Here is an 18846-nt window from a genome sequence, read left to right as displayed (position 1 = left end):
TGTGCAGTGTGTAGAGTGTGTCTGTGCAGTGTGAAGAGTGTGTCTGTACAGTGTGTAGTGTGTCTGTACAGTTGAAGGTACAGCTACAGGTACAGCTACAGGTACAGCTGCGGGTACAGCTACAGGTAGAACTGCAGGTACAGCTGCAGGTACAGCAACAGGTACAGCTGCAGGTACAGCTACAGGTACAGCTGCGGGTACAGGTACAGGTACAACTGCAGGTACAACTGCAGGTACAGCTGCAGGTACAGCTACAGGTACAGCTGCGGGTACAGCTACAGGTACAACTGCAGGTACAGCTGCAGGTACAACTGCAGGTACAGCTACAGGTACAACTGCAGGTACAACTGCAGGTACAGCTGCAGGTACAGCTACAGGTACAGCTACAGGTACAACTGCAGGTACAACTGCAGGTACAGGTGCAGGTACAGCTGCAGGTACAGCTACGGGTACAGCTGCAGATACAGCTGCAGGTACAGCTACAGGTACAGCTACAGGTACAGCTACAGGTACAACTGCAGGTACAGCTACAGGTACAACTACAGGTACAACTGCAGGTATAGCTGCAGTTACAGCTACGGGTACAGCTACGGGTACAGCTGCAGGTACAGCTGCAGTTACAGCTACAGGTACAGCTACAGGTACAGCTGCAGGTACAGCTACAGGTACAGCTGCAGGTACAGGTACAGCTGCGGGTATAGCTGCGGGTATAGCTGCAGGTACAGCTGCAGGTACAACTGCAGGTACAGCTACAGGTACAGCTACAGGTACAGCTGCAGGTACAGGTACAGCTACAGGTACAGCTGCAGGTACAGCTGCAGGTACAGGTACAGGTACAGCTACAGGTACAAGTACAGCTGCAGGTACAGCTGCAGGTACAGCTACATCTGCAGTTACAACTGCAGCTACAGCAGCAGGTACAACTGCAGGTACAACTGCAGGTACAGCTGCAGGTACAGCTGCAGGTACAGCTACGGGTACAGCTGCAGGTACAGCTGCAGGTACAGCTACAGGTACAGGTACAGATACAGGTACAACTGCAGGTACAGCTACAGGTACAACTGCAGGTACAGGTACAGCTGCGGATATAGCTGCGGGTATAGCTGCAGGTACAGCTGCAGGTACAACTGCAGGTACAGCTACAGGTACAGCTACAGGTACAGCTGCAGGTAAAGGTACAGCTGCAGGTACAGGTACAGGTACAGCTACAGGTACAGTTACAGCTGCAGGTACAGCTGCAGGTACAGCTACATCTGCAGTTAGAAATGCAGCTACAGCTGCAGGTACAACTGCAGGTACAGCTACAGGTACAGCTGCAGGTACAGCTACAGGTACAGCTGCAGGTACAGCTGCAGGTACAGCTACAGCTGCAGCTACCGCTGCAGGTACAGCTACAGGTACAGCTGCAGGTACAGCTACAGCTGCAGGTACAGCTACAGGTACAGCTGCAGCTACGGCTACAGGTACAGCTGCAGGTACAGCTGCAGGTACAGCTACAGGTACAGCTACAGGTACAGCTGCAGGTACAGCTGCAGGTACAGGTACAGGTACAGCTGCAGGTACAGCTGCAGGTACAGCTACATCTGCAGTTACAACTGCAGGTACAGCTACAGGTACAGCTGCAGGGACAGCTACAGGTACAGCTACAGGTACAGCTGCAGGTACAGCTGCAGGTACAGCTACAGGTACAGCTGCAGGTACAGCTACAGGTACAGCTACAGCTACAGGTACAGCTACAGGTACAGCTACAGGTACAGCTGCAGGTACAGCTGCAGGTACAGGTACAGGTACAGCTACAGGTACAGGTACAGGTACAGCTGAAGGTACAGCTGCAGGTACAGCTACATCTGCAGTTACAACTGCAGGTACAGCTACAGGTACAGCTGCAGGGACAGCTACAGGTACAGTTACAGGTACAGCTGCAGCTACAGCTGCAGGTACAGCTGCAGGTACAGCTACAGGTACAGCTGCAGGTACAGCTACAGGTACAGCTGCAGGTACAGCTACAGGTACAGCTGCAGATACAGCTACATGTACAGCTACAGGTACAACTGCAGGTACAACTGCAGGTACAGCTGCAGGTACAGCTACAGGTACAGCTGCGGGTACAGCTGCAGGTACAGCTGCAGGTACAGCTACAGGTACAGCTACAGGTACAGCTACAGGTACAGCTGCAGGTACAGCTGCAGGTACAGCTACAGGTACAACTGCAGGTACAGCTGCAGGTACAGCTGCAGGTACAGCTACGGGTACAGCTGCAGGTACAGGTACAGGTACAGGTACAGGTACAGCTGAAGGTACAGCTGCAGGTACAGCTACATCTGCAGTTACAACTGCAGGTACAGCTACAGGTACAGCTGCAGGGACAGCTACAGGTACAGTTACAGGTACAGCTGCAGCTGCAGGTACAGCTACAGGTACAGCTACAGGTACAGCTGCAGGTACAGCTGCAGGTACAGGTACAGGTACAGCTGCAGGTACAGGTACAGCTGCAGGTACAGCTGCAGGTACAGCTACATCTGCAGTTACAACTGCAGGTACAGCTACAGGTACAGCTGCAGGGACAGCTACAGGTACAGCTGCAGGTACAGCTGCAGGTACAGCTACAGGTACAGCTACAGGTACAGCTACAGCTACAGGTACAGCTACAGGTACAGCTACAGGTACAGCTGCAGGTACAGCTGCAGGTACAGGTACAGGTACAGGTACAGGTACAGCTGAAGGTACAGCTGCAGGTACAGCTACATCTGCAGTTACAACTGCAGGTACAGCTACAGGTACAGCTGCAGGGACAGCTACAGGTACAGTTAAAGGTACAGCTGCAGCTGCAGCTACAGCTGCAGGTACAACTGCAGGTACAGCTACAGGTACAGCTGCAGGTACAGCTACAGGTACAGCTGCAGGTACAGCTACAGGTACAGCTGCAGGTACAGCTACAGGTACAGCTACAGGTACAACTGCAGGTACAACTGCAGGTACAGCTGCAGGTACAGCTGCAGGTACAGCTACGGGTACAGCTGCAGGTACAGCTGCAGGTACAGCTACAGGTACAGCTACAGGTACAACTGCAGGTACAGCTGCAGGTACAGCTACAGGTACAACTGCAGGTACAACTGCAGGTACAGCTGCAGGTACAGCTACGGGTACAGCTACGGGTACAGCTGCAGGTACAGCTGCAGGTACAGCTACAGGTACAGCTACAGGTACAGCTGCAGGTACAGGTACAGCTACAGGTACAGGTACAGCTGCAGGTACAGCTGCAGGTACAGCTACATCTGCAGTTACAACTGCAGCTACAGCTGCAGGTACAACTGCAGGTACAGCTACAGGTACAGCTGCAGGTACAGCTACAGGTACAGCTGCAGGTACAGCTGCAGGTACAGCTACAGCTGCAGCTACCGCTGCAGGTACAGCTACAGGTACAGCTGCAGGTACAGCTACAGCTGCAGGTACAGCTACAGGTACAGCTGCAGCTACTGCTACAGGTACAGCTGCAGGTACAGCTGCAGGTACAACTGCAGGTACAGCTGCAGGTACAGCTGCAGCTACAGCTGCAGGTACAGCTACAGGTACAGCTACAGGTACAGCTGCAGGTACAGCTGCAGGTACAGGTACAGGTACAGCTGCAGGTACAGGTACAGCTGCAGGTACAGCTGCAGGTACAGCTACATCTGCAGTTACAACTGCAGGTACAGCTACAGGTACAGCTGCAGGGACAGCTACAGGTACAGCTACAGGTACAGCTGCAGGTACAGCTGCAGGTACAGCTACAGGTACAGCTACAGGTACAGCTACAGCTACAGGTACAGCTACAGGTACAGCTACAGGTACAGCTGCAGGTACAGCTGCAGGTACAGGTACAGGTACAGGTACAGGTACAGCTGAAGGTACAGCTGCAGGTACAGCTACATCTGCAGTTACAACTGCAGGTACAGCTACAGGTACAGCTGCAGGGACAGCTACAGGTACAGTTACAGGTACAGCTGCAGCTGCAGGTACAGCTACAGGTACAGCTACAGGTACAGCTGCAGGTACAGCTGCAGGTACAGGTACAGGTACAGCTGCAGGTACAGGTACAGCTGCAGGTACAGCTGCAGGTACAGCTACATCTGCAGTTACAACTGCAGGTACAGCTACAGGTACAGCTGCAGGGACAGCTACAGGTACAGCTGCAGGTACAGCTGCAGGTACAGCTACAGGTACAGCTACAGGTACAGCTACAGCTACAGCTACAGGTACAGCTACAGGTACAGCTGCAGGTACAGCTGCAGGTACAGGTACAGGTACAGGTACAGCTGAAGGAACAGCTGCAGGTACAGCTACATCTGCAGTTACAACTGCAGGTACAGCTACAGGTACAGCTGCAGGGACAGCTACAGGTACAGTTAAAGGTACAGCTGCAGCTGCAGCTACAGCTGCAGGTACAACTGCAGGTACAGCTACAGGTACAGCTGCAGGTACAGCTGCAGGTACAGGTACAGGTACAGCTGCAGGTACAGGTACAGCTGCAGGTACAGCTGCAGGTACAGCTACATCTGCAGTTACAACTGCAGGTACAGCTACAGGTACAGCTGCAGGGACAGCTACAGGTACAGCTACAGGTACAGCTGCAGGTACAGCTGCAGGTACAGCTACAGGTACAGCTACAGGTACAGCTACAGGTACAGCTGCAGGTACAGCTGCAGGTACAGGTACAGGTACAGGTACAGGTACAGCTGAAGGTACAGCTGCAGGTACAGCTACATCTGCAGTTACAACTGCAGGTACAGCTACAGGTACAGCTGCAGGGACAGCTACAGGTACAGTTACAGGTACAGCTGCAGCTGCAGGTACAGCTACAGGTACAGCTACAGGTACAGCTGCAGGTACAGCTGCAGGTACAGGTACAGGTACAGCTGCAGGTACAGGTACAGCTGCAGGTACAGCTGCAGGTACAGCTACATCTGCAGTTACAACTGCAGGTACAGCTACAGGTACAGCTGCAGGGACAGCTACAGGTACAGCTGCAGGTACAGCTGCAGGTAAAGCTACAGGTACAGCTACAGGTACAGCTACAGCTACAGCTACAGGTACAGCTACAGGTACAGCTGCAGGTACAGCTGCAGGTACAGGTACAGGTACAGGTACAGCTGAAGGTACAGCTGCAGGTACAGCTACATCTGCAGTTACAACTGCAGGTACAGCTACAGGTACAGCTGCAGGGACAGCTACAGGTACAGTTAAAGGTACAGCTGCAGCTGCAGCTACAGCTGCAGGTACAACTGCAGGTACAGCTACAGGTACAGCTGCAGGTACAGCTACAGGTACAGCTGCAGGTACAGCTACAGGTACAGCTGCAGGTACAGCTACAGGTACAGCTACAGGTACAATTGCAGGTACAACTGCAGGTACAGCTGCAGGTACAGCTGCAGGTACAGCTACGGGTACAGCTGCAGGTACAGCTGCAGGTACAGCTACAGGTACAGCTACAGGTACAACTGCAGGTACAGCTGCAGGTACAGCTACAGGTACAACTGCAGGTACAACTGCAGGTACAGCTGCAGGTACAGCTACGGGTACAGCTACGGGTACAGCTGCAGGTACAGCTACAGGTACAGCTACAGGTACAGCTGCAGGTACAGCTACAGGTACAGCTGCAGGTACAGGTACAGCTGCGGTTATAGCTGCGGGTATAGCTGCAGGTACAGCTGCAGGTACAACTGCAGGTACAGCTACAGGTACAGCTACAGGTACAGCTGCAGGTACAGCTGCAGGTACAGGTACAGCTACAGGTACAGGTACAGCTGCAGGTACAGGTACAGCTACATCTGCAGTTACAACTGCAGGTACAGCTACAGGTACAGCTACAGGTACAGCTGCAGGTGCAGCTACAGCTGCAGGTACAACTGCAGGTACAGCTACAGGTACAGCTACAGGTACAGCTGCAGGTACAGCTGCAGGTACAGCTACAGCTGCAGCTACCGCTGCAGGTACAGCTACAGGTACAGCTGCAGGTACAGCTACAGCTGCAGGTACAGCTACAGGTACAGCTGCAGGTAGAGCTACAGGTACAACTGCAGGTACAGCTACAGGTACAGCTACAGCTGCAGGTACAACTGCAGGTACAGCTGCAGGTACAGCTACAGCTGCAGGTACAGCTACAGGTACAGCTGCAGGTACAGCTACAGGTACAGGTACAGGTACAGCTGCAGGTACAGCTTCAGGTACAGCTGCAGGTACAGGTACAGCTGCAGGTACAGCTACGGGTAAAGCTGCAGGTACAGCTACAGGTACAGCTGCAGGTACAGCTACGGGTAAAGCTGCAGGTACAGCTACAGGTACAGCTACAGGTACAGCTAAAGGTACAGCTACAGTACAGCTGCAGGTACAGCTGCAGGTACAGGTACAGGTACAGCTACAGGTACAGCTGAAGGTACAGCTGCAGGTACAGCTACATCTGCAGTTACAACTGCAGGTACAGCTACAGGTACAGCTGCAGGGACAGCTACAGGTACAGTTACAGGTACAGCTGCAGCTGCAGCTACAGCTGCAGGTACAACTGCAGGTACAGCTACAGGTACAGCTGCAGGTACAGCTACAGGTACAGCTACAGGTACAACTGCAGGTACAACAGCAGGTACAGCTGCAGGTACAGCTGCAGGTACAGCTACGGGTACAGCTGCAGGTACAGCTGCAGGTACAGCTACAGGTACAGCTACAGGTACAACTGCAGGTACAGCTGCAGGTACAGCTACAGGTACAACTGCAGGTACAGCTGCGGGTACAGCTACGGGTACAGCTACGGGTACAGCTGCAGGTACAGCTGCAGGTACAGCTAAAGGTACAGCTGCAGGTACAGCTACAGGTACAGCTGCAGGTACAGGTACAGCTGCGTGTATAGCTGCGGGTATAGCTGCAGGTACAACTGCAGGTACAACTGCAGGTACAGCTACAGGTACAGCTACAGGTACAGCTGCAGGTACAGGTACAGCTACAGGTACAGCTGCAGGTACAGCTGCAGGTACAGGTACAGGTACAGGTACAGCTGCAGGTACAGCTGCAGGTACAGCTACATCTGCAGTTACAACTGCAGGTACAGCTACAGGTACAGCTACAGGTACAGCTGCAGGTGCAGCTACAGCTGCAGGTACAACTGCAGGTACAGCTACAGGTACAGCTGCAGGTACAGCTACAGGTACAGCTGCAGGTATAGCTGCAGGTACAGCTACAGCTGCAGCTACCGCTGCAGGTACAGCTACAGGTACAGCTGCAGGTACAGCTACAGCTGCAGGTACAGCTACAGGTACAGCTGCAGGTAGAGCTACAGGTACAACTGCAGGTACAGCTACAGGTACAGCTACAGCTGCAGGTACAACTGCAGGTACAGCTGCAGGTACAGCTACAGCTGCAGGTACAGCTACAGGTACAGCTGCAGGTACAGCTACAGGTACAGCTACAGGTACAGCTGCAGGTACAGCTGCAGGTACAGGTACAGCTGCAGGTACAGCTACGGGTAAAGCTGCAGGTACAGCTACAGGTACAGCTGCAGCTACGGCTACAGGTACAGCTGCAGGTACAGCTGCAGGTACAACTGCAGGTACAGCTGCAGCTACAGCTGCAGGTACAGCTACAGGTACAGCTACAGGTACAGCTGCAGGTACAGCTGCAGGTACAGGTACAGGTACAGCTGCAGGTACAGGTACAGCTGCAGGTACAGCTGCAGGTACAGCTACATCTGCAGTTACAACTGCAGGTACAGCTACAGGTACAGCTGCAGGGACAGCTACAGGTACAGCTACAGGTACAGCTGCAGGTACAGCTGCAGGTACAGCTACAGGTACAGCTGCAGGTACAGCTACAGGTACAGCTGCAGGTACAGCTGCAGGTACAGGTACAGGTACAGCTGCAGGTACAGGTACAGCTGCAGGTACAGCTGCAGGTACAGCTACATCTGCAGTTACAACTGCAGGTACAGCTACAGGTACAGCTGCAGGGACAGCTACAGGTACAGCTACAGGTACAGCTGCAGGTACAGCTGCAGGTACAGCTACAGGTACAGCTGCAGGTACAGCTGCAGGTACAGCTACAGGTACAGCTGCAGGTACAGCTACAGCTACAGGTACAGCTACAGGTACAGCTACAGGTACAGCTGCAGGTACAGCTGCAGGTACAGGTACAGCTGAAGGTACAGCTGCAGGTACAGCTACATCTGCAGTTACAACTGCAGGTACAGCTACAGGTACAGCTGCAGGGACAGCTACAGGTACAGTTACAGGTACAGCTGCAGCTGCAGCTACAGCTGCAGGTACAACTGCAGGTACAGCTACAGGTACAGCTGCAGGTACAGCTACAGGTACAGCTGCAGGTACAGCTACAGGTACAGCTGCAGGTACAGGTACAGCTGCAGGTACAGCTGCAGGTACAGCTACAGCTGCAGGTACAGCTACAGGTACAGCTGCAGGTACAGGTACAGGTACAACTGCAGGTACAGCTACAGGTACAGCTACAGCTGCATGTACAACTGCAGGTACAGCTACAGGTACAGCTACAGCTGCAGGTACAGCTACAGGTACAACTGCAGGTACAACTGCAGGTACAGCTACAGGTACAGCTACAGGTACAGCTGCAGGTACAGGTACAGCTACAGGTACAGCTGCAGGTACAGCTGCAGGTACAGGTACAGGTACAGGTACAGCTGCAGGTACAGCTGCAGGTACAGCTACATCTGCAGTTACAACTGCAGGTACAGCTACAGGTACAGCTACAGGTACAGCTGCAGGTGCAGCTACAGCTGCAGGTACAACTGCAGGTACAGCTACAGGTACAGCTGCAGGTACAGCTACAGGTACAGCTGCAGGTACAGCTGCAGGTACAGCTACAGCTGCAGCTACCGCTGCAGGTACAGCTACAGGTACAGCTGCAGGTACAGCTACAGCTGCAGGTACAGCTACAGGTACAGCTGCAGGTAGAGCTACAGGTACAACTGCAGGTACAGCTACAGGTACAGCTACAGCTGCAGGTACAACTGCAGGTACAGCTGCAGGTACAGCTTGAGCTGCAGGTACAGCTACAGGTACAGCTGCAGGTACAGCTACAGGTACAGCTACAGGTACAGCTGCAGGTACAGCTGCAGGTACAGGTACAGCTGCAGGTACAGCTACGGGTAAAGCTGCAGGTACAGCTACAGGTACAGCTGCAGCTACGGCTACAGGTACAGCTGCAGGTACAGCTGCAGGTACAACTGCAGGTACAGCTGCAGGTACAGGTACAGCTGCAGGTACAGCTACGGGTAAAGCTGCAGGTACAGCTACAGGTACAGCTGCAGCTACGGCTACAGGTACAGCTGCAGGTACAGCTGCAGGTACAACTGCAGGTACAGCTGCAGCTACAGCTGCAGGTACAGCTACAGGTACAGCTACAGGTACAGCTGCAGGTACAGCTGCAGGTACAGGTACAGGTACAGCTGCAGGTACAGGTACAGCTGCAGGTACAGCTGCAGGTACAGCTACATCTGCAGTTACAACTGCAGGTACAGCTACAGGTACAGCTGCAGGGACAGCTACAGGTACAGCTACAGGTACAGCTGCAGGTACAGCTGCAGGTACAGCTACAGGTACAGCTGCAGGTACAGCTGCAGGTACAGCTACAGGTACAGCTGCAGGTACAGCTACAGCTACAGGTACAGCTACAGGTACAGCTACAGGTACAGCTGCAGGTACAGCTGCAGGTACAGGTACAGCTGAAGGTACAGCTGCAGGTACAGCTACATCTGCAGTTACAACTGCAGGTACAGCTACAGGTACAGCTGCAGGGACAGCTACAGGTACAGTTACAGGTACAGCTGCAGCTGCAGCTACAGCTGCAGGTACAACTGCAGGTACAGCTACAGGTACAGCTGCAGGTACAGCTACAGGTACAGCTGCAGGTACAGCTACAGGTACAGCTGCAGGTACAGGTACAGCTGCAGGTACAGCTGCAGGTACAGCTACAGCTGCAGGTACAGCTACAGGTACAGCTGCAGGTACAGGTACAGGTACAACTGCAGGTACAGCTACAGGTACAGCTACAGCTGCATGTACAACTGCAGGTACAGCTACAGGTACAGCTACAGCTGCAGGTACAGCTACAGGTACAACTGCAGGTACAGCTACAGGTACAGCTGCAGGCACAGCTGCAGGTACAGCTGCAGGTACAGCTCACGGGTACAGGTACAGGTACAGCTACAGGTACAGCTGAAGGTACAGCTGCAGGTACAGCTACATCTGCAGTTACAACTGCAGGTACAGCTACAGGTACAGCTGCAGGGACAGCTACAGGTACAGTTACAGGTACAGCTGCAGCTGCAGCTACAGCTGCAGGTACAAATGCAGGTACAGCTGCAGGTACAGCTACAGGTACAGCTACAGGTACAACTGCAGGTACAACAGCAGGTACAGCTGCAGGTACAGCTGCAGGTACAGCTGCAGGTACAGCTACAGGTACAGCTACAGGTACAGCTACAGGTACAACTGCAGGTACAGCTGCAGGTACAGCTACAGGTACAACTGCAGGTACAACTGCAGGTACAGCTGCAGGTACAGCTACGGGTACAGCTACGGGTACAGCTGCAGGTACAGCTGCAGGTACAGCTACAGGTACAGCTGCAGGTACAGCTACAGGTACAGCTGCAGGTACAGCTACAGGTACAGCTGCAGGTACAGGTACAGCTGCGGGTATAGCTGCGGGTATAGCTGCAGGTACAGCTGCAGGTACAACTGCAGGTACAACTGCAGGTACAGCTACAGGTACAGCTACAGGTACAGCTGCAGGTACAGGTACAGCTACAGGTACAGCTGCAGGTACAGCTGCAGGTACAGGTACAGGTACAGCTACAGGTACAGGTACAGCTGCAGGTACAGCTGCAGGTACAGCTACATCTGCAGTTACAACTGCAGGTACAGCTACAGGTACAGCTACAGGTACAGCTGCATGTGCAGCTACAGCTGCAGGTACAACTGCAGGTACAGCTACAGGTACAGCTGCATGTACAGCTACAGGTACAGCTGCAGGTACAGCTGCAGGTACAGCTACAGCTGCAGCTACCGCTGCAGGTACAGCTACAGGTACAGCTGCAGGTACAGCTACAGCTGCAGGTACAGCTACAGGTACAGCTGCAGGTAGAGCTACAGGTACAACTGCAGGTACAGCTACAGGTACAGCTACAGCTGCAGGTACAACTGCAGGTACAGCTGCAGGTACAGCTACAGCTGCAGGTACAGCTACAGGTACAGCTGCAGGTACAGCTACATGTACAGCTACAGGTACAGCTGCAGGTACAGCTGCAGGTACAGGTACAGCTGCAGGTACAGCTACGGGTAAAGCTGCAGGTACAGCTACAGGTACAGCTGCAGCTACGGCTACAGGTACAGCTGCAGGTACAGCTGCAGGTACAACTGCAGGTACAGCTGCAGGTACAGCTGCAGGTACAGGTACAGCTGCAGGTACAGCTACGGGTACAGCTACAGGTACAGCTGCAGGTACAGGTACAGCTACAGGTACAGCTGCAGGTACAGCTGCAGGTACAGGTACAGGTACAGCTACAGGTACAGGTACAGCTGCAGGTACAGCTGCAGGTACAGCTACATCTGCAGTTACAACTGCAGGTACAGCTACAGGTACAGCTACAGGTACAGCTGCATGTGCAGCTACAGCTGCAGGTACAACTGCAGGTACAGCTACAGGTACAGCTGCATGTACAGCTACAGGTACAGCTGCAGGTACAGCTGCAGGTACAGCTACAGCTGCAGCTACCGCTGCAGGTACAGCTACAGGTACAGCTGCAGGTACAGCTACAGCTGCAGGTACAGCTACAGGTACAGCTGCAGGTACAGCTACAGCTGCAGGTACAGCTGAAGGTACAGCTGCAGGTACAGCTACATCTGCAGTTACAACTGCAGGTACAGCTACAGGTACAGCTGCAGGGACAGCTACAGGTACAGTTACAGGTACAGCTGCAGCTGCAGCTACAGCTGCAGGTACAACTGCAGGTACAGCTACAGGTACAGCTGCAGGTACAGCTACAGGTACAGCTGCAGGTACAGCTACAGGTACAGCTGCAGGTACAGGTACAGCTGCAGGTACAGCTGCAGGTACAGCTACAGCTACAGCTGCAGGTACAGCTACAGGTACAGCTGCAGGTACAGGTACAGGTACAACTGCAGGTACAGCTACAGGTACAGCTACAGCTGCAGGTACAACTGCAGGTACAGGTACAGCTGCAGGTACAGCTGCAGGTACAGCTGCAGGTACAGCTACAGGTACAGCTGCAGGCACAGCTGCAGGTACAGCTGCAGGTACAGCTGCAGGTACAGCTACAGGTACAGCTGCAGGTACAGCTGCAGGTACAGCTGCAGGTACAGCTACAGCTGCAGGTACAACTGCAGGTACAGCTGCAGGTACAGCTACAGCTGCAGGTACAGCTACAGGTACAGCTGCAGGTACAGCTACAGGTACAGCTACAGGTACAGCTGCAGGTACAGCTGCAGGTACAGGTACAGCTGCGGGTACAGCTACGGGTAAAGCTGCAGGTACAGCTACAGGTACAGCTGCAGCTACGGCTACAGGTACAGCTGCAGGTACAGCTGCAGGTACAACTGCAGGTACAGCTGCAGGTACAGGTACAGCTGCAGGTACAGCTACGGGTAAAGCTGCAGGTACAGCTACAGGTACAGCTGCAGCTACGGCTACAGGTACAGCTGCAGGTACAGCTGCAGGTACAACTGCAGGTACAGCTGCAGCTACAGCTGCAGGTACAGCTACAGGTACAGCTACAGGTACAGCTGCAGGTACAGCTGCAGGTACAGGTACAGGTACAGCTGCAGGTACAGGTACAGCTGCAGGTACAGCTGCAGGTACAGCTACATCTGCAGTTACAACTGCAGGTACAGCTACAGGTACAGCTGCAGGGACAGCTACAGGTACAGCTACAGGTACAGCTGCAGGTACAGCTGCAGGTACAGCTACAGGTACAGCTGCAGGTACAGCTGCAGGTACAGCTACAGGTACAGCTGCAGGTACAGCTACAGCTACAGGTACAGCTACAGGTACAGCTACAGGTACAGCTGCAGGTACAGCTGCAGGTACAGGTACAGCTGAAGGTACAGCTGCAGGTACAGCTACATCTGCAGTTACAACTGCAGGTACAGCTACAGGTACAGCTGCAGGGACAGCTACAGGTACAGTTACAGGTACAGCTGCAGCTGCAGCTACAGCTGCAGGTACAACTGCAGCTACAGCTACAGGTACAGCTGCAGGTACAGCTACAGGTACAGCTGCAGGTACAGCTACAGGTACAGCTGCAGGTACAGGTACAGCTGCAGGTACAGCTGCAGGTACAGCTACAGCTGCAGGTACAGCTACAGGTACAGCTGCAGGTACAGGTACAGGTACAACTGCAGGTACAGCTACAGGTACAGCTACAGCTGCATGTACAACTGCAGGTACAGCTACAGGTACAGCTACAGCTGCAGGTACAGCTACAGGTACAACTGCAGGTACAGCTACAGGTACAGCTGCAGGCACAGCTGCAGGTACAGCTGCAGGTACAGCTGCAGGTACAGGTACAGGTACAGCTACAGGTACAGGTACAGCTGAAGGTACAGCTGCAGGTACAGCTACATCTGCAGTTACAACTGCAGGTACAGCTACAGGTACAGCTGCAGGGACAGCTACAGGTACAGTTACAGGTACAGCTGCAGCTGCAGCTACAGCTGCAGGTACAAATGCAGGTACAGCTGCAGGTACAGCTACAGGTACAGCTACAGGTACAACTGCAGGTACAACAGCAGGTACAGCTGCAGGTACAGCTGCAGGTACAGCTGCAGGTACAGCTACAGGTACAGCTACAGGTACAGCTACAGGTACAACTGCAGGTACAGCTGCAGGTACAGCTACAGGTACAACTGCAGGTACAACTGCAGGTACAGCTGCAGGTACAGCTACGGGTACAGCTACGGGTACAGCTGCAGGTACAGCTGCAGGTACAGCTACAGGTACAGCTGCAGGTACAGCTACAGGTACAGCTGCAGGTACAGGTACAGCTGCGGGTATAGCTGCGGGTATAGCTGCAGGTACAGCTGCAGGTACAACTGCAGGTACAACTGCAGGTACAGCTACAGGTACAGCTACAGGTACAGCTGCAGGTACAGGTACAGCTACAGGTACAGCTGCAGGTACAGCTGCAGGTACAGGTACAGGTACAGCTACAGGTACAGGTACAGCTGCAGGTACAGCTGCAGGTACAGCTACATCTGCAGTTACAACTGCAGGTACAGCTACAGGTACAGCTACAGGTACAGCTGCATGTGCAGCTACAGCTGCAGGTACAACTGCAGGTACAGCTACAGGTACAGCTGCATGTACAGCTACAGGTACAGCTGCAGGTACAGCTGCAGGTACAGCTACAGCTGCAGCTACCGCTGCAGGTACAGCTACAGGTACAGCTGCAGGTACAGCTACAGCTGCAGGTACAGCTACAGGTACAGCTGCAGGTAGAGCTACAGGTACAACTGCAGGTACAGCTACAGGTACAGCTACAGCTGCAGGTACAACTGCAGGTACAGCTGCAGGTACAGCTACAGCTGCAGGTACAGCTACAGGTACAGCTGCAGGTACAGCTACATGTACAGCTACAGGTACAGCTGCAGGTACAGCTGCAGGTACAGGTACAGCTGCAGGTACAGCTACGGGTAAAGCTGCAGGTACAGCTACAGGTACAGCTGCAGCTACGGCTACAGGTACAGCTGCAGGTACAGCTGCAGGTACAACTGCAGGTACAGCTGCAGGTACAGCTGCAGGTACAGGTACAGCTGCAGGTACAGCTACGGGTAAAGCTGCAGGTACAGCTACAGGTACAGCTGCAGCTACGGCTACAGGTACAGCTGCAGGTACAGCTGCAGGTACAACTGCAGGTACAGCTGCAGCTACAGCTGCAGGTACAGCTACAGGTACAGCTACAGGTACAGCTGCAGGTACAGCTGCAGGTACAGGTACAGGTACAGCTGCAGGTACAGGTACAGCTGCAGGTACAGCTGCAGGTACAGCTACATCTGCAGTTACAACTGCAGGTACAGCTACAGGTACAGCTGCAGGGACAGCTACAGGTACAGCTACAGGTACAGCTGCAGGTACAGCTGCAGGTACAGCTACAGGTACAGCTGCAGGTACAGCTACAGGTACAGCTGCAGGTACAGCTACAGCTACAGGTACAGCTACAGGTACAGCTACAGGTACAGCTGCAGGTACAGCTGCAGGTACAGGTACAGCTGAAGGTACAGCTGCAGGTACAGCTACATCTGCAGTTACAACTGCAGGTACAGCTACAGGTACAGCTGCAGGGACAGCTACAGGTACAGTTACAGGTACAGCTGCAGCTGCAGCTACAGCTGCAGGTACAACTGCAGGTACAGCTACAGGTACAGCTGCAGGTACAGCTACAGGTACAGCTGCAGGTACAGCTACAGGTACAGCTGCAGGTACAGGTACAGCTGCAGGTACAGCTGCAGGTACAGCTACAGCTACAGCTGCAGGTACAGCTACAGGTACAGCTGCAGGTACAGGTACAGGTACAACTGCAGGTACAGCTACAGGTACAGCTACAGCTGCAGGTACAACTGCAGGTACAGGTACAGCTGCAGGTACAGCTGCAGGTACAGCTGCAGGTACAGCTACAGGTACAGCTGCAGGCACAGCTGCAGGTACAGCTGCAGGTACAGCTGCAGGTACAGCTACAGGTACAGCTGCAGGTACAGCTGCAGGTACAGCTGCAGGTACAGCTACAGGTACAGCTGCAGGTACAGCTACAGGTACAGCTACAGGTACAGCAACGGCTGCAGGTACAGCCGTACCACAGCCATTCCTAATTCTACATAACAGGGTATGGTGTGTGTACCTCGTGTAGTTTGTCACTGGTCTTGGCCGGGCTGCAGGTACAGCCGTTCCAGTTGTCTGTCCCACAGGCACAGTTCCCCCCACAGCGCTGCACCAGTATGCATCGTGGGAAGAACACGGCGTTGGTGGCCCTCAGCTCCTCCCTCAGGTTGACAGAGTAGTTCCGAGGTGTACAGCTGTAGCGCTTCACGTCATCATACAGACGGTCCAGGTCAACTGTGAGGGAGGGAGGGAGGAAGGAGAGGGGGGGAGAGTGGGAGGGGAGGGGGAAGGGGAGAGGGGGGAAGGGGAGAGAGGGGAGGGGGAAGGGGAGAGGGGGAGGGGAGAGGGAGAGAGGGGGGAGAGGGGGAGGGGAGAGGGGGAGGGGAGAGGGGGAGGGGAGAGGGGGAGAGAGGGAGAGAGGGGGGAGGGGGAGAGAGGGGAGAGAGGGGAGGGGGAGAGAGGGGGGGGGGAGAGAGGGGGGAGGGGGAGAGAGGGGAGGAGGGAGGGAGAGAAGGGAGGGAGAACATCATTGATTGAATTTGTATTCACAGTTAATACCTTTGAATTAACAGTCTTGACAACAATGTTTTATTTCAACAAAGTGAATATAAATTAATTGAACTGAAAGAGAAGGGGATGGGGAGAATAGAGGGGGAAGAGAATCTTAGTGACATTGATAATCAATATACTATTGTTCAATATAAATGAATCTTGATTATAGTTTAATTTAACTGGTTCAATTGATTAGCAGTGGTTTGGTGCTTTAAGCAAATATAGAGTATATATCTTTCTAGCACTGAGGCATTTTCAGCTGCCGGACCAGACCAAGAATACACAGCAGAAAAATAATAAGGAATATGGGAAGAACAGAGAAGAGAGAGAAGTGTGTGTGTGTGTGTGTGTGTGTGTGTGTGTGTGTGTGTGTGTGTGTGTGTGTGTGTGTGTGTGTGTCGGATTGGGATTGAACACAGGACCCTCAGAGCTGGAGCGGCTTCCAACAGCTATCCCCGTCCACAACACCCTAGCAGCCTACTTGATGGTAATAGCGCAGGTGTGTCTGTACAGTGTGTAGAGTGTGTCTTTGCAGTGTGTCTGTGCAGTGTGTAGAGTGTGTCTGTGCAGTGTGTAGAGTGTGTCTGTACAGTGTGTGGAGTGTGTCTGTGAAGTGTGTAGAGTGTGTCTGTGTAGAGTGTGTCTGTGCAGTGTGTAGAGTGTGTCTGTGAAGTGTGTAGAGTGTGTCTGTGTAGAGTGTGTCTGTACAGTTGCAGGTACAGCTACAGGTACAGCTACAGGTACAGCTACAGGTACAGCTGCGGGTACAGCTACAGGTACAGCTACAGGTACAGCTACAGGTACAACTGCAGGTACAGCTGCAGGTATAGCTACAGGTACAGGTACAGGTACAACTGCAGGTACAGCTGCAGGTATAGCTACAGGTACAGCTAACGCTGCCCCTAGTGGAGCGTTTTGAAGGCATCTCCTGACGTCCTGGAACCATGGATCTGGATCTGGATCTGGAGCGACCTGGCTGTTGAGACATCAGCTCTATGCTCCACAGATTGATGTTCTCAACGAGCTGACAGACCCTATACCGTCCTAATGCTGCATAACAAGGCAGGGGACGTGAGTGTGTGTGTGTGTGTGTGTGTGTGTGTTTAGGGGTGTCAGTGTTCTAGGAGAAGGAGTGTAATCTATGAAAGGCAGTGGTGTGGAACTGTGCTGTGATACTGGCTCTGAGAGAGCGCTCCAAACAGAATGAGTATGCCACTCACACTCCAGAGAAAATGAATAGTGTGTGTATAGATGCGTGTTTGTGAACACGTGTGTGCAGGTGGAAATGATGTGTGTGTGTCTGTATGTGTGAGTGTGTGTGCATCTGAATGCGTTAGTGTGTGTGTCTGTGTCTTTCTGTCTGAGCGTCTGAATGTATGTGTCTGTGTGCCTGTCTGTCTTAGTGTTTGTGTGTGTGTGATGTGTGTGTGTCTGCATGTGTGTGTGTATTTTTTACATTTACATTTTAGTCATTTTGCAGACACTTCTCCAGAGCGACTTACAGTAGTGAATGCATACATTTCATACATTTTTCTTCTCCGTACTGGTCCCCTGTGGGAATCGAACACACAACCCTGGCGTTGCAAACACCATGCTCTACCAACTGAGCCACACGGGACATGTGTACGTGTCTGTCTGTCTGTCTGTCTGTCTGAGTGTCTGTGTGTGTGTGTGTGAATGTGTGTGTCTGTCTGTCTGTTTGCACGTGTGTGTGTGTGTGTGTGTGTGTCTATGTGTGTGTGTGTCTATGTGTGTGTGTGTCTGAATGTGTGATGTGTGTGTGTCTGTGTCTGTGCGTGTGTGTGTGTGTGTGTCTGTGCGTGTGTGTGTCAATGTGTGTGTGTCTGAATGTGTGTGTGTGTGTGTGTGAGTGTTTATGTGTGTCTATGTGTGTGAGTGTGTGTGTCTGAGTGTGTGTGTGTCTGAGTGGGTCTGCATGTTCATGTGTGTCTGTGTGTGTCTGTCTGCATGTGTGTCTGCGTGTGTGTGTGTGTCTGTATGTGTGTGTGTGTGTGTGTGTGTGTGTGTCTGAATGTGTGAGTGTGTGTGTGTGATGTCTGTGTCTCTGAATGTGTGTGTGTGTGTGTGTGTGTGTGTCCGTTTGTGTCTGTGTGTGTGTGTGTGTGCTGAATGTGTGTCTGAATGTGTGTGCGTGTGAGTGTCTGTGTGTGTGTGAATGTCTGTGTGTGTGTGTGTGTCTGTCTGTATGTGTGTGTGTGTGTCTGTATGTGTGTGTGTGTGTGTGTGTGTGTGTGTGTGTGTGTGTGTGTGTGTGTGTGTGTGTGTGTGTCTGTATGTGTGAGTATGTCTGAATGTGTGAGTCTTTGTGTGTGTGTGTGTGTGTGTGTGTCTATGTGTGTGTGTATCTGTATGTGTGTGTGTGTGTGTGTGTGTCTGTATGAGTAT

General features: G+C 53.0%; 1 protein-coding gene across 1 annotated transcript in view; it reads right to left on the bottom strand.

The window, feature by feature from the left end:
- The window catches only part of pdgfd (platelet derived growth factor d), a 107978-nt gene that overhangs the window by 11750 nt on the left and 77382 nt on the right, over positions 1-18846 (bottom strand). The window contains exon 6 of the mRNA XM_045724775.1: positions 15908-16122. Coding sequence (XP_045580731.1) covers positions 15908-16122 — 215 coding nt within the window. The remainder of the gene's footprint in view (positions 1-15907; positions 16123-18846) is intronic.

The sequence above is a fragment of the Salmo salar genome, chromosome ssa09 (genome assembly GCF_905237065.1).
Source record: "Salmo salar chromosome ssa09, Ssal_v3.1, whole genome shotgun sequence".
NCBI classification, from domain to species: domain Eukaryota; kingdom Metazoa; phylum Chordata; class Actinopteri; order Salmoniformes; family Salmonidae; genus Salmo; species Salmo salar.
This window is presented reverse-complemented; position numbering and strand designations above follow the sequence as displayed.